The sequence below is a fragment of the Phascolarctos cinereus genome, unplaced genomic scaffold (assembly GCF_003287225.1).
Source record: "Phascolarctos cinereus isolate Bilbo 61053 unplaced genomic scaffold, phaCin_HiC Scaffold_5;HRSCAF=322, whole genome shotgun sequence".
Taxonomy (NCBI): Eukaryota; Metazoa; Chordata; class Mammalia; order Diprotodontia; family Phascolarctidae; genus Phascolarctos; species Phascolarctos cinereus.
The window spans coordinates 317,369,145-317,384,576 of record NW_027555958.1 but is presented as its reverse complement, the minus strand read 5'-3'; the positions used below and the strand labels follow the sequence as shown (position 1 = coordinate 317,384,576).

At 35.2% G+C, this 15,432-nt stretch overlaps 1 protein-coding gene across 1 annotated transcript in view; it reads right to left on the bottom strand.

Moving 5' to 3' along the window:
- Window positions 1–15,432, bottom strand: part of MED13 (mediator complex subunit 13) — a 96,849-nt gene that overhangs the window by 74,141 nt on the left and 7,276 nt on the right. The window contains exon 3 of the mRNA XM_020991822.2: window positions 10,272–10,440. Coding sequence (XP_020847481.1) covers window positions 10,272–10,440 — 169 coding nt within the window. The remainder of the gene's footprint in view (window positions 1–10,271; window positions 10,441–15,432) is intronic.

The following is a 15,432-nucleotide window of genomic DNA, read 5'->3' as shown; positions in this document are numbered from 1 at the left end:
ATCTATTCTTAGCATTACTATTAGATTATCCTAGAGATAATATAGTAAAGTGCTTTGCAAATCTCAAAATACTACATAATAGCTATTATTACTGGGAAGTCAGTCAAACCTCTCAGATTTTCTGTGCTTGAAGTCACAATTAGTCTAAAGAAATGCTAAGCTACAACCTATTTTTGGGGTGGGGGTGGGAAGTGAGAAGGGAGGTTTACTCCCTTAAGCAGCCCTGCCTTTATTGTAAACTTTCAAGAATAGATTGCTAATATTATTACTAAAGTAACAAGAATACACTTTTAGATGAAAATATTTGCAATATACTCCCAAGAAAAGATAAAAGCTATCTCTATCCAGATAAGGCTTAACAGCTTTACTATCTATGGACTTTTTGTACACCTTCCAGAACCTAATATTTGAACAATACATTGAAGAATATGTAGAAACAACATTGTTATTCTGGCCTACAACTGTAAGCACTGGAGTTTTATTATCTCCCATCACTTGAAAGTGCACATTGCAAGTGATTTTGATAGGGTGCAAACTATTTTCAAGTTTTCATGCCTTACAGCATTGCGTGTGCTCTAATAGCTATTTAAATGTCTTAAAAATTCCCATTCTGAAGACTGTTAATTGAATAGCCAGCTTATTATTTTTTTAATTAATGAGTAAACCTCAGTTTTTAGGGAAATTAAACACTTGTTCTCAATTCATTTATATTTACTAGGAATGAACTTTGTTCTGTCAAAGGATAGCCAAAAACATTTTTTTTCCTCATCAGAAAGAGGAGAACAATTTTTAACAATTAAATTGTCTCGTGAAACTGTCTGGAAAATTTGAAGACATGGAATTCAAACCATGCTAATCCTAAGGAATTTAGCACTGCAGACAACTAGGAACTGTATTTACATATTGAATGCTATTCTGAGTCAATATAAAAAGGATCTGTGATTCTGACACTGTTGGAACTTATTCTACGGACACAGAATGCAATGACCTGCTCTTTTCAGAAAGACTTGGTAATTTGCTCACGGTTATAAAGTTATTAAGTGATAGAGGCTAAATATGAAGTAAAACATTCCTGACTCCAAGTTCAGAATTCCAGACACAATGCTACTGTGGTATAGTTTTCATTCATCAAAAGACAATTACTGAATGCAAAATTAATATATGTCTACCTTTGATAACAAGCACTAAGAGGGCTGGCTACAAGTAGATCTACTTGTCTAGAACACATAAACATGAGAAGCAAGAAGAAAGCTATAGAAACTACAGAAACTATAATCCCAATCTAAATGGTCCATTGCTAATAAAAATAGGCCTTTTCTAGGCAATCTGGGCCATTGCCGGGACTCTGTCCTCTTCACACTGCTGTCTAAAAGACACGATAACCGATTCATCTGGCTTATGAGAGAAGGCACGACAAAAGGCAGTAACTGTCATAGCCCTATACTCGTCAAAACCCAAGTTAGTTCGGTGGAATGAAATTCTGCCTACAGGTGTTGCTACCTCCAACAGATCCCTATATTTAAAGGGGAAACAATTAGGACTATAGCCAGACTTGATTTCTTAAAAGTCTGCCACTTAAACTCCATTTCAGTAACTGGCTTTCAGGAGTTTTTCCAGACAATTAGTGGTTTTTCAAACACATAAACATAATAGATTCATTCTGTAGGGAAAAAAAATCCCATAGAGACACTCTTCCTCCTTTAAAAAAAAAAGTGGGAGAGGGGGAAGTTCCCATTCTTTCTTGCCCACAATGCTGAAATATCTCATAATTCATTAGACTGAATAGTTTGTCACCTTCTTAAAAAGGTACTTAGTCTCTGGGTCAGACTTAGAGATTGCATTCAATGGTGCCTCTGATCCAGTCTTTATTGTTTTATACTTGGCAAGGATTCACCTTATCCTTCATGAGTCACCAACCTATAGTGCCTCTTCAAGTTGAGGTCAAAGATCAACAGCTTTTTACTGCAGAGTACAAATTCCAAAAACAGATTTAACAACAGAACACTATATTTTCATATTAATTTCATAGAAAAGTCGAGTATAATTCTCCCTCTCTGGTTGAGGAAGAAGAGTAAAATGAAATAACTTCCATGAGAAGAAGTTTTTTATACCTTCTGGGGAATTCAAACAGCTGATGAAGATGCAAACCTCATGTATCAATATATACTACTAACCTACTAGATAGCATGTATCCAAAAGTTGATTTTAATGATCTTTTTCTACCATAAATATCTTCCTAGGTGTATCAGGAATTTATGAGTATACAAGCTTAACACGTAGTGTAGACTCAACTATTTTTCTGCAGTAAGTTTCACATAGATATCAATGAACTAAACAAACACTTGTAATAATTCTCTATGGGAACTACATCTAAAAAATAACACTGAAGTAACAAGACAGTCATTAATAAAATAGCTTAAGAACATCTCATCTACTAATGTTTCTTCCTCCTTCCCAAACATATGTATTTCTTTATTAAATTAATTCAATAGTGGTCATGTGAGCAATAAGATGTCAAACTAGACATTTTCTCCAATCCCTATGACTTCTCAAACCTCCCCAAAACAGAAATTATGCACCAAAAATAAAGCAACTTCAGTTGTTTCCATGGCCTAGGATACCAAGAATCCAAAAAAAGTTGGAAACAAAAAAAAAAACAATCCTACCCAAAATCCAGGAACTGATGCTCAATTACCTTGATCTAACATCAGCACAACACTCTCCTGTCTCCCCCTGCCACTTGCAGAACCAAAGACAGAACACAGGCCTATATCAAACATCAAAATGCATCCCTACACCCCGGTCCCTTCTTCTTTCCAGTGCTGTAGAGACCCTGACTCCAGGATATAGAAGCTTCCATGTGCCTCAACAACAGTGTGGCCAAAGTCCTTCTGGAGAAAATCCTGCTAGGGACTGCAACCTGGAAGCACCAAACTCTCTCCAATGCTCTGAACTACCAGTGACAAGGACAGCAGGCTCTGAACTGCCTGTGCCTGGCCAAAGAACTAAGGAAGAGAAGGAATGGGACAGGTCACCCAAACAGGACACTGCGCACGTGGAAGGCTGTGCAGCACTTCATCAAGCCTGACCACCCAAAAGTTGGTTGGAGTAGAGACCTAGGGTGGGTGATCCATGAATTGACCAGTGTGGGAAAACAATGAAATGCTTTGAGATCTAGCCCCTAAGGAAATCTTAATCAGAGGGCAGGGAGTCAGAAGCAAGCAAATAAGGAAAACAGTTGGGGGCACTGGACTAAAAGTACCAAAGATTCCAGGAAAATCAATTCAATGAATATTTATTACCTACTATATGCAAGGCACTGCTCTAAGTGGATTGTTAAAGTACCTTTATCATCTTGTTTAGTCTCTTGCTGTAAAAAAGTGGGCAAAATAATAATAGCTAGCATTTATATAGTGTTTTGAAGTTTACAAAACACTTCACAGTTATCTTATTTTATCCTCACAATAACACTTTGACTTAGGTGTTATTTTTAACTCCATTTTACAGATGAGGAAACTGAGACAGACAAAAGGTTAAGTGATTTGCCCAAAGTCCCAAAGCTAGTGTCTCAGGTTGGATGTGAATGCAGGTCTTACTGACTTCAGGTCTAGCACTTTTATCTACTATGCCACCTATCATTTGTTTTTTATTTCTTTTCTTTTTTGTTGTTTGTTTGTTTTAGGCAATTAGGGTTAAGTGACTTGCCCAGAGTCACACAGCTAGTAAGTGTCAAGTGTTTGGTCTGAGGCCAGATTTGAACTCAGGTCCTCCTGACTTCAGGGCTGGTACTCTATCCACTGCACCACCTAGCTGCCCCTGTTTTTTATTTCTAATCGACTTCTGAAGATCATTTCAGATAGCATTCCACCACCCTGTTTGGTAGGCTATCCTAAAAGTTCAATGTCCTGAAGCTGAATCTTTTAAAAATATATAAATTAAATATTTAACACAGAAATTTAAACCTATTCTCCCCTGCTCACTTCTCTGCCTACTCAGTCATATGACAGTTATTAGTAGGAGACAGAAAACCCAATGGGGGCAGCTAGGTGGCCCAGTGAACAGAGAACCAGACATAGGGTCAGAAAGATCTGAGTTCATATCCAGCTTCAGATACTTACTAGTTGTGTGACCCTGGGCAAGTCAATTAACCCCTTTTGCCTCAGTTTCCTCATCTATAAAATGAGCTGGAGAAGCAAATGGCAAACTATTCCAGTATCACTGCCAAGAAAACCCCAAATGGGGGGGAGGGAGATTTTGAGGGGGTGGAAGAGGGCAGCTAGGTGGCACAGTGGATACAGCACCGGCCTTGGTGTCAGGAGGACCTGACTTCAAATCCGGCCTCAGACACATGATACTTACTAGCTGTGTGATCACAGGCAAGTCACTTAAACCTGACTGCCTCACCAAAAAACAAAAGAAAAAAAAACCCCAAATGGGATCATGAAGAGTCAGATACAACTGAACAACAACATCAAGAATAACAGGAACCCAAAAAGTATAACATTTTTCTCTTCTCACAACATTCAAATCCCAATAATTTTAAGTATAGCTTTTCCTTGGTCAATTAAGTTTCTCACAAGCTACCTAGCCAGTTTTAATAATTAATCTTTGTCAAAATCCGAAAAGGAAGCATTATGCTTCTGCATCAAAATGGGCTGAATGTAATTACAGCATATAGTATAGTTGTATACTACATATATAGTATGTAGTTAAATATATAGCATATACAGTTAAATATATGACTACAGTAAATAGTTAAATATATAGCATAATTAAAATATATCAACAAGTCTTCATGTATCCTTCCTGTGCTACTCCAAAGGAATCTCTATCTTAAATTGTTTTGTACATCCATCTACATAAACTACCATGCCAAGCAGTATTATAAAATTTACTTAATTGTAAAAACAACCTAGTAAAAAATTGGAAATTGAGGGGACATCAATTGGGGAATGGCTGAACAAGTTGTGGTATATGAATGTAATGGTATTCTTACTGTTCTATAAGAAATGATGAGCAGGCAGATTTCAGAAAAACCTAGAAAGACTTACATGAACTGATGCTGAGTGAAGTGAGCAGAACTAGGAAAACATTGTATATAGTTAAAGCAACATTGTGTGATGATCAACTGTCATAGAATTAGATCTTCTCAGCAACACAATGATCCAAGACAATTCCAAAAAACTCATGATGTAAATGCTAACCACAACCAGAGAAAGAACTATTGAGTCTGAACGCAAATTGAAGCATACTATTCTCACTTTTTTTTCCTTTCTCGTGTTTTTCCCTTTTGTTCTGATTCTTCTTTCACAACATGACTAATGTGGAAATGTGTAACATGATTGTACATGTATAATCTATATCAGATTACTTGCTGTCTTGAGGAGGGAGGAGAGAACAGAGGGAAGGAGAAAAATGTGGAACTCAAAATCTTACAAAAATGAATGTTGGAAACTATCTTTCCACATAATTGGAAAAAAATAAAATACAATTGAATGTTTTTTTTTCTTTTCTTTTCTTTTCGCCAGGCAATGAGGTTAAGTGACTTGACCAGGGTCACACAGTTAGTAAAGGTCAAGTGCCTGAGGCTGGATTTGAACTCAGGTCCTCTTGACTCCAGGGCTGGTGCTTTATCCACTGTGCCACCTAAGCTGCCTCCCAATACTACTGAATGTTAAAAAAAATTTTTAACTAAAACTATAAACTCCTTAAAAGTTGAAGAATTTTATAGAGTAAAAAAGCTTTTCTTTACATGAATTTGGACACACTAGGTTGAATAATGTCCCCCAGAATACACTATGTACAGTATGATACAAGTTAGTTTTACTTCTATTCAGAAAAATAAAATTCAACTGTTTTCCCTGTGATGCTTGCTAAGCATATGGACATGTTCAATGAATTATCAATAAATGTGCTCAACTCTCTACACCTGCTGCCTCTGCTTCACCATCCACTCAATCGTCAACCTCCAGCAATCTGGCTTTGTGCTCTTTTCTTCAATTATGCCCTATGAGGTCTCCGCTGACCACATAATTGCTGAATTCAAAGGCCTTATGGTCACATCATAAATAAGTGCATGGAACAGAGATAACTTTTCCAACCATGGATGGGGAAAGACTTCTAGACCAAAGGAGGAACAAAGGATCAACAGGAGACAAAATAGACAACTCTGATTACATAAAATAGAAGCTTCTGCACAGACAAAAATGAAATGCAGTTAAAGTTACAAAGGAAACAGTTAGGAAGTCTTTGCAACAAGCTACTCAGATAAAGATTTGCTATCTAGGTTATCTATGGAACAGATTCAAATATGTAAAAATAAGAGCCAGTCCTGAATAAATGGCTTAAGGTAAGGATATGAACAAACAATTATTAAAGAAAGAAATCCAAGCTATCAATAGCCATATAGAACTGGAAACAAAGGAGACACTCATTAACTGAGGAATGACTGAAAAAATTATGGCATATGAACCTAACAGAATGTTATTGCACTGTAAGAAATGACAGAAGTGACAGATTCTGAGAAACCTGGGAAGACTTACATACTTGATTCAGAGTTAAATGAGAACTAGGAAAACAACTTATATAGTGACTATAATACTGTAAAGAAATCCAACTTCAAAATATTTAATAACTATTATCGATGCACTAACTCCAGAGGATCCATGCTGAAAGAATGGCAGCCACTAACTTAAGGTGCAAAGTGAAACATACATTTTCAGACATGGATAATACATGTATTCGTTTTGCTTGACTATTTGTTGTACAGGAAAGTTTTTTTTTTTAATTTAGAGAGAGAGAAGTAATAGTGAAACCAAAGGGACAGGGTCTTTGAAGCAATTTTTTTTTAAATGCAAAGAACAGAAGTTCAGAAGGAAACAAGTGGACAAGACACTTTGAAACTCATCTGCTGAATTTGTTTTATTCATATACATATACACACACACACACACACACACACATTTTAAAGCAAGTTGTACGTAAAAAGATTCCATTTCATATGCAATCTACATACACAATCAGTGACCTTACTTCAGTTCTCATCCTCCTTTGACTTTTTCTAGTCTACAGCACTGATAATTCCTATATTTATTAATAATTTCTCTTCTTTCCATATATTGTTGTTTCTCAATTCACCTCTTGTCTGACTGCTCTTTTTTTTTTCCTTTGCTTGTTCATCTGCTTCCTATACCCTAAGCAGTAATGTCCTACAAGGTTTTGTCCTCAGCCTTCTTCTCAATCTCTCTTGGAGATCTCATCTACTCCCACTGCCTTACCTGAACAGAAGATTTAATTTATACATCCAGCCCTAATCTCTGTCTCACACATTTATAGCTGTCTACTTTTATCTCCCCTTGTAAGTTCCACCACAACCCTAAACCTGCTTAGACAACTGAACATCTCTTTGCCCCTCTCTCCCAACCAAAAACAAAAATCCACCCACTTCCCAAATTTGCTATTTCTCTTGGATTGGTGACTCTTCCTTCTTCACTACATTCAGCCAAATGGTTGTCAAGTTCTGTTTATTTGAACCTCCCCAAATTTTCCTATCCCTTCCTCTCCACATTCCAAACTACTAAACTGGTTCAAGCCCTTCCCATTTATTATCTGGACTACTATAATGACCTAAACTGGCCTATCTTTAGTCTCTCCATTTTCTAAAATGCCTTTCACAAAGTGTCAGAATAATTTTCCTAATGAAGATGTCCGACTTCACTTACACAATCAAATAAAGAAAGGTTTTCTAATTCTACTGCCTTCACTATAATATAGGCCTTCACTACACCTGCCTAGAATATTCTCAATAGCCCTATGGCTGGAATCTCAGGTATTATCCCTTGTCAATGAGACAGACATGTGGGCTAGATGATAACAATTAATATAAGATTTGAAGTCTGAAAGCCCAAGGTCTAAAAAAGTTGTCCTTAATGGCTCAATATCAGCTTGGAAGGCGATCTCTAATACGCTGTGCCAGGGGTTTTTTCTTGCTATTTTTTTTTTCAAACCTTCTTACTGATGCTTTTAAGATATAATCTGGTCTACTTAACAAATTTGCAGATGATTCAAAACTGGGAAGAATACTTAACATAATGGATGACAAAATTAAGACCTAAAAAGTTTCTGACAGACTTGAACATGAGCCTGCTAACGAACATCCAGGGGAGAAGAATCAGAATAGGGAAGAGACTTAAGGTCATTAGGGCTATCATGCAGAAAGTTTAGACTTGTTCTGTTTAGGAAAACTGGAAGATCATCAAAAGCTGCAAATAAGGGCAGATTCTAGTTCAATGTAAGGAAAACCTTTCCAAAAATTAAAACTAGGGACTAGCCCTGCAAACTTCTGGGTTAAAAAAAACTTCTACCACTATAGCTTAGCACCCTCTCTGCAATTTAAAATTTTAGAGAGCTACCCAGAGCATGAGAGGTTAAGTGACTTTCCCAGGGTCACAAAGCCAATGTGTCAGAATTATACAAAAGAATGTGCCATGTTGGGGAAGAATAGGGTTCCCCCCACACATTAGAAGTCTTCTACCAGGAGCTAGATTATTTGTCTGGTATACTGTAAAGGAGATTTTTGAGCAGTCATGTATTGTACCAGACTTCCAAGATCCCTTCCAATGTTGAGATTTTGTGATTTAGAGTACAATTCAAAATCTTTTACCTAGCAATCAAAGCTTACAATCTTAGTATGGCCCTACCTTTTCAATTCATCCCCTATTGTTCTATTCCACACACTGTATATTCCTGCCTTTCCCCCTGTGACTAGAATGTCCCTCATTTGCCTAGTGAATTCCTACTTATTATTCAAGGCTCAAGTCACATACTACCTTCCTTCTTTTTTATTTTTCAAGGTCCAAATCAAACACCACCTCTTCCATAGTTTTCAATGGTCTTCATGTTGATGACATTTCATGGTATTTCAATTTATAACTTCTTACAGCACTTAATACTGTCTATTATAGTTGTATAGTATGTCTTTACCTTTCCAAGCAGGAACTACATCACCCCACCTCTCCCACAACGACCCTCTAACATTGAGTTCAGTGTTCTAAATGCATTTTAGGAACTTCAACCGACCCTTATTTCACACTACTCTTTACACATCCCAGGAAAATTAGAATAATAGCTTTCTGCCTCTGATTGAATTTTCTGCTCTCCTACCTCTATGCATTTACACAGGCTATTCCCCATATTCTTTTTGTTGTTAGTCATTTCCTATTCTTCGTGCCCCCATTTGGGGTTTCCTTGGCAAAGATACTACAATGGTTTACCATTTCTTTCTCCAGCTCATTTTATAGATGAGGAAACTGAGGCAAATAGGGTTAAGTGGCTTGCCCAGGGTCACACAGCTACGAAGTGTCTTAGGCCAGATTTGCACCTGGGAAGATGAGTCTTCCCGATTCCAGACCTAGTAGTCTATGTACTGTGCCACCTAGTTGCCCACAACTACCCACATGTGGGGTGTATTCCTTACACAGCTGTCCATAGAAATTCTTTTACTCCTTCTTGATGAAATTCAGGTACTACCTAAAATCATTAGGGTACAGCAGAAAGTTAGATTTGGAGTCAGAGGACCTGGGTTCATTTCCTAGCTTTACAACTTATTCCTTTTGTGTAATCTTGGCACTGTTACTTAACCTCACTGGGCCTCACTTTCCTCATCCATAAGATGAGAGTCTTGCACAATTAAATTATCTCTAAATCTATGATTTTACAAAGCCTTTTCAGATAAAATACTATGTTCTTCCAAGCTAAAAATTATTTCTCTGTTCTCAATTTCTTATGATATCTTTGGACCTCTTACAAAGTAACCTATTTTGTATCTTTTGTCCCTGTCATAGTACAACTTATAGCATACTTATTTGTGTACATGTCATATGCCCCATTAGACCATAAGCTTTTTTAGGATGAAGACTAATTTTTTCTATCTTTGTTTCCTCAGTATTTTGTATACAGCAAGTACCTAACAAGTTTGATAAACTGATTTTCTTAAATTACTAACCATCAAAGAAGACTTCACTTTAGTAGATGTAATCTCCTTACCTTTCAATTTACCTTACTCCTTTCGATTTACATTTATACTATACAAAATGAATCTGTGCCACTGTTTTGGCACAACTACATTGAATACAGGGAAATTCTTGGAATATGTAAAATGGAACATAAATCTAAACTTCAGAGTTTGTCTTATTCCAAATCTTCTTTATAACTGTTTCCCCAATGAAAAACAAACTCAAATAACAAATGAAAATTAAAGCAAGATGTCTTACCTTTTATTTATAGGTTTTTCATCTTTTTCATAAGGTTTCACAAACCACTTGCCAATTCGTACAAAGTTACGGTTCATTAAACACCTCTCCAAAAGATTGTGGACTGCTTTGAAAAGCAGAGTACGGCATTCATAGGAAAGTCCATTCTCCCACACTCCATCTTCTTCTTCTACAATGCCAGTAAGGAAGAAAAAAAAAACCACTTTAAAAAAAAAAAGTCATGCAATAGGTTTTTCAGAAAAACCTAGAAGTTACATTCTAATTTCTGTATTCATCAGCTCTACTTCTACAAGATATTCAAACCATAGTCACTTACATTTTCCCAAGTATAATCTGACATTTTTAACAAATAAGACTGCAAAACTTAAGTCAAGAAAATTTGACTTAAAAACATAAATAGTGGCTTTATTAAATGACTGTCCCATTAAGTTACCTTTAGTATCTTAATCACATTAATTGATGGTGAAAGTTCCAAAGGAAATATTTATGTCTAGAATACCAGGTTTTTAAAAGCTGTCTTACTTATTAGTTACTCTCCTAATTTTTCTCACTCAACTTGTTCTCCCTGTAAACCACCTGCTCCACTTCAAATAGTCACTTTTTTGGGGGGGTTGGTGAAAATCCTCATTTACTGCATAACTAGCATTTATAACTTCATCTTCAAATACATTAGTTCCCATTTCAACTAAGCAATTCTTAGGAATAAAGAAAAAGCATGGCAGATAGAAAACTCCCATCAGTACCAGGAAGATCTAGGTTCAAGTCCTACCTCTGACACTACTGGCTGGGTGACCTGACTGAACAGGTCACTTAATCTTTAAATGTTCCAGGCAACTCTCTAACCCTAAGAGTTGCAGATAAGGTGCTAACCTGCATTAGAAGAAAGAATTTCCTTCAACCAGGAATCGCTTAGAACAATGAAATCGTAACTGCAGTCCCCATTCCCAACTCCTAAGGAATATTAAATTGAAAATTTATCTTTGCAAAAACTTATCTTTAAAAACAAAATTTTATAGAAAGTACTCATTTATAGATTCTTATAACTATATCCATCAAATCATCCTAATTTTTAAAATACAGTGTTAACTATTCTGAGACTAAGGGTATTTGCCCACTTGTTAAAAATAAATACAAACCTAAGAATACTTGAGACTATTCTGGGTATAATTCATTACCAACATTTTCATTCTCCAACCCCTTTATTGAAAGCAAAGTTCTAAATCTTGCTACAAATTATCAGAGTTACTCTTAAGACTACTTCAGGAATTTTTATTCACACCGTTTAAATTATGTTAAGTATGAGTAACCTTTTGATTACAACATGCTATATATAGCCAGCATCTTCAAAATTTGCAAAACCTATTTACACACAGACAACTAATTTTTTTTTAATTACAAAGGGAAAAACCAATAGGTTTTAAAATAAAGTTGACTACGTATATATCGAAGAGTACAGCTATCAGAGCTTACACTTGCTAATTTAGAGCTTACACAACACATGGGTAATACAACAAGACAAACATTAACTAGAAAGCTTAATGATAGTGGACTTTAACTGCACTATAAACTCTGAACCATTACAAAGGTTAAACAGTTGATTTTATGTTGTTCTTTAAAATGTCCCTTAAATTACAGTGAAGTCTTTCAAATCAACTAATCATGGTGTTTCTAAAAGCTTACTATTTCTGGTCATTCTAAAATGTGAATTTGGAGTCAAATGGAAAAATAAAACCATTCTGAAAATCTTTAGTGTCAAAATTAAGAGCCCCATTTCTTTTTAACCACTGATATTTTGTCTAAATTTATCATAAAATGCAACATTTCCTCCCATACTAATTACATGGATATGACCTGCTATCCAAAACCACAATGCTTTTAAGTTTCACTTTATTTTAAAAATAAACTCATGTTGACAGCCATTCACAATTAAAAACATCAGCTTAGGCAGTATTAAAAAAAGGTACATACTAATTTACCTAAAGGATTTAATGATCTAAATTACAGGCATATTTGGGTGTAGCTGAGAGAATAAAGTATTTACACCAATATTCTTAGCGGCCCAGTCAATTGTCCCTGCAGGATCATTTTAAGAACAGACATATTAACAGATTCCCTCCTTTGTCAACTATCTATAATACTACTTAATTTTATAAATTCTTCCTTGCTCATAAGCCAGTATTGAGCCTACTACCACTCGATTCCTAATCTTACTGTAAACTATTTTTAACATGCTTTCTCTTTATCTCAAAAAATCCTTAGCTCCTCAGGAGCATGCATGTTACTATACTGCTTAATTATATTCATTATTTGTCTGTACAAATACTTAATGTCTCTAATATAGACATAACTTTTTAAAAATTAAGATTGCTTTTAATATATGTATACATATTTATATAAATAAGGATTAAAAATTATAAACTCCACAGTACATAAAATAGTTAAGCCATTCTACACTCTATGCCAAGGGTTTTTCATTTTTGTATGTGTCACAGATCCCTTTGGTAGTCTGGTGAACCCATTCTCAGAACAATGTTTTTAAACACATAAAATACATAAAATCACAAAGGAAACCAATTATATTGAAATAGTTGCCAAACTACTTTAAAAGCTCCAAGTTCAGAAACCCCATGAAATATATCCACTTAAGAAACCCTATTCTATCCAATTACAAATCAGAAAAATACATTGATGCTAAAATGTAAATAGAAAATAATTATTGATTTAAGTAAAAACTTTACTCCAAGGTTTTTACATAGTTTGTATCTTACATGCAATTAATTTACCTGAAAGAATCAATTTATGGTTTTGCTTTTTAAACTTTGTCCTCCCCTCTCCCCCAGTCTTTGATTAATTTCCAAGCATCCCTCTTGCATTATTCTAATTATATCTCAAGAACTTTAGGTGAACTCGATGCTTTCAGTGGGGGGTCTCCCTAAGCCCCAAAGTGCCCATAGTTCTCATTAACACTAATGGGAATTTTGCATAAAACAAAGGGAAGGCTAGACCACCAGTTAGGCTAATCGAGGGCCAACAAGTCTCTGAAGTATTTCTACAACTACGTGGTAATGACTAAGCAAACACTAACTACAGTGTGGCATTGTCTTAAGTACTGTGAATTCACTTTCCCTAGGAAGTAATGAGTATAAATCTTAACTGCATTCATTGATGTCTATAACAGGCAATATTAGTCCCAATATTAGTTCCACACTGACAAAGTTAAAGGATACATTGTTCCCTGTTAAAAATCAATAATAAATTAACCTTTTTGGTGAGGGCAGATGTATTTTCTAAGTCAGTTTGTATCTTTGTTGGGAAGTGCCTGTTGTGATACAATAAAATGTACCACTAAAAACACAATGATGCCTTAAATGCACTCTCACTTTGCAAAGAAAAAAAAAAAGACTAGCACCAAACAATTAACATCTTGAAAATTCTAACAGGGCATTTAAGGGACTCTATCCAGTTACACAACATTGTGACACAGAACAAACCATTATAAAGTGCCTTTCTTAGAGCACCTACCCTGGAGCCAGGAGGATCTGAGTTCAAATCCCATCTCAGACCAGACACTTGACACTTACTAGCTGTGTGACCTTGGGTAAGTCACTTAACCCCAATTGCCTCGCCAAAAAAAAAAAGAAAGAAAAGAAAAGAAATAAAGTTCCTTCCTATACATAAAATTTAGTTGTACCCTGGATCAATATCTCCACATAGATACACTATATTTGTCTGTAAAGCATTTCCTCATATCGCCTTTCTGACTTTAAAGTGAGGTCTTACTCAAATCTGAAAATTTCACATTACAAACTAGACAGTGCCTTCTCTACTTCAACAGTAAAAACCACAGAGAAGGAATTTACAACAAAATCTGCTAAGTATACAGACTGAAAAGAGAAGGAAAAGAGCTAGTAAGATGCTATTACCTCATCCAATTTTCTTACAGCTATGGTTTCCTTTTAGCAAACTGCTAATAAACTTAAGAGTTTATGGTTTTATAATTTTGTTTGATCTCTACTGCTCATAATAACTCTTTTAGAGACTTGCTTTAAAAAAAAGCCTCTTCATCCAACAGCTTCATGTCTCTTTAAAACCTATTTAAATCCATTTATTTGCTCTCTAGGAGAAAAGGCAAGTTTCTCTATTTTCAAGTATTCACAATACCTGACAGAACTAGAATTCTAAGCAGCAACATAATATTATGGAAAGAATACAAACTTGGATCTCTGCCACTAACAAACAACCTCTCTGAGTTCCTTATCTGTAAAGAGTCAATACTATTACCTACCTCACAAAACTGTGGTAATGGAAATAATTTTCACTATTTTGTAAACCTAAAACTTGACAACTTGGGTTTGGAATAGCCCCAATGACACAAAAGTTCAACTAGCAGATTCATTTGCCATTCTAAGACTACCTTAGCACTTCACAGAGCCACCTTATTAGGTTGACTATAATGTGAATGTGAAGTTTTTGGCCACAGCACTACACAAAGATCATCTACCAAATCACAAACAGGCTATGCCTACAGCAATAATGGGCATGTAAGGTGATAGAACCTTCAAGTATGATTCATGATAATAATACTTTACCAATTAAAAAGTTAGCATCACACAGAACTCTAAATTTTTTGACTGCTAATTTGGATTATCTTCCTTTTGTTTCTAGAGTAATTAGTTAGCCACAAAGGAAAAAAAATTTATCTAGTTCTATCAAAACGTTTAATGTGATATGCAAATGAAAGCCAAAGTGAAAACTGTATTTCAATACTGTTGAAAATATCATGAATTTTCTAAGATGACAGAGAAATGTTTAAGTTGTCCATATCTGTACTTGTCTTAGAAAATAAATTTCCCTAACTGAAATCTAGCCATTCACTCAACATTTATTAAGTGTTAAAGCTTTAGCTGGCAATATACAACAAAATGTAGAAAAATCTGATTCAAAGAAAACTCAGCATACTGAACTTTATCTTTGTTTTAACAATAAAAATATATTCCTACATAAAATTAAAAGCACAGCAAAGAAAAAAGCACAAAACTAATTCTACACAGCCAGTTAATATTTTTGGGAAAAAAGAAATTAAGGAAATGACAAATTATAAGAAAGGCATAAATAAATTATTTTCAGATTAATCTTAGTGTTACCATCCCTCACTCCTTTC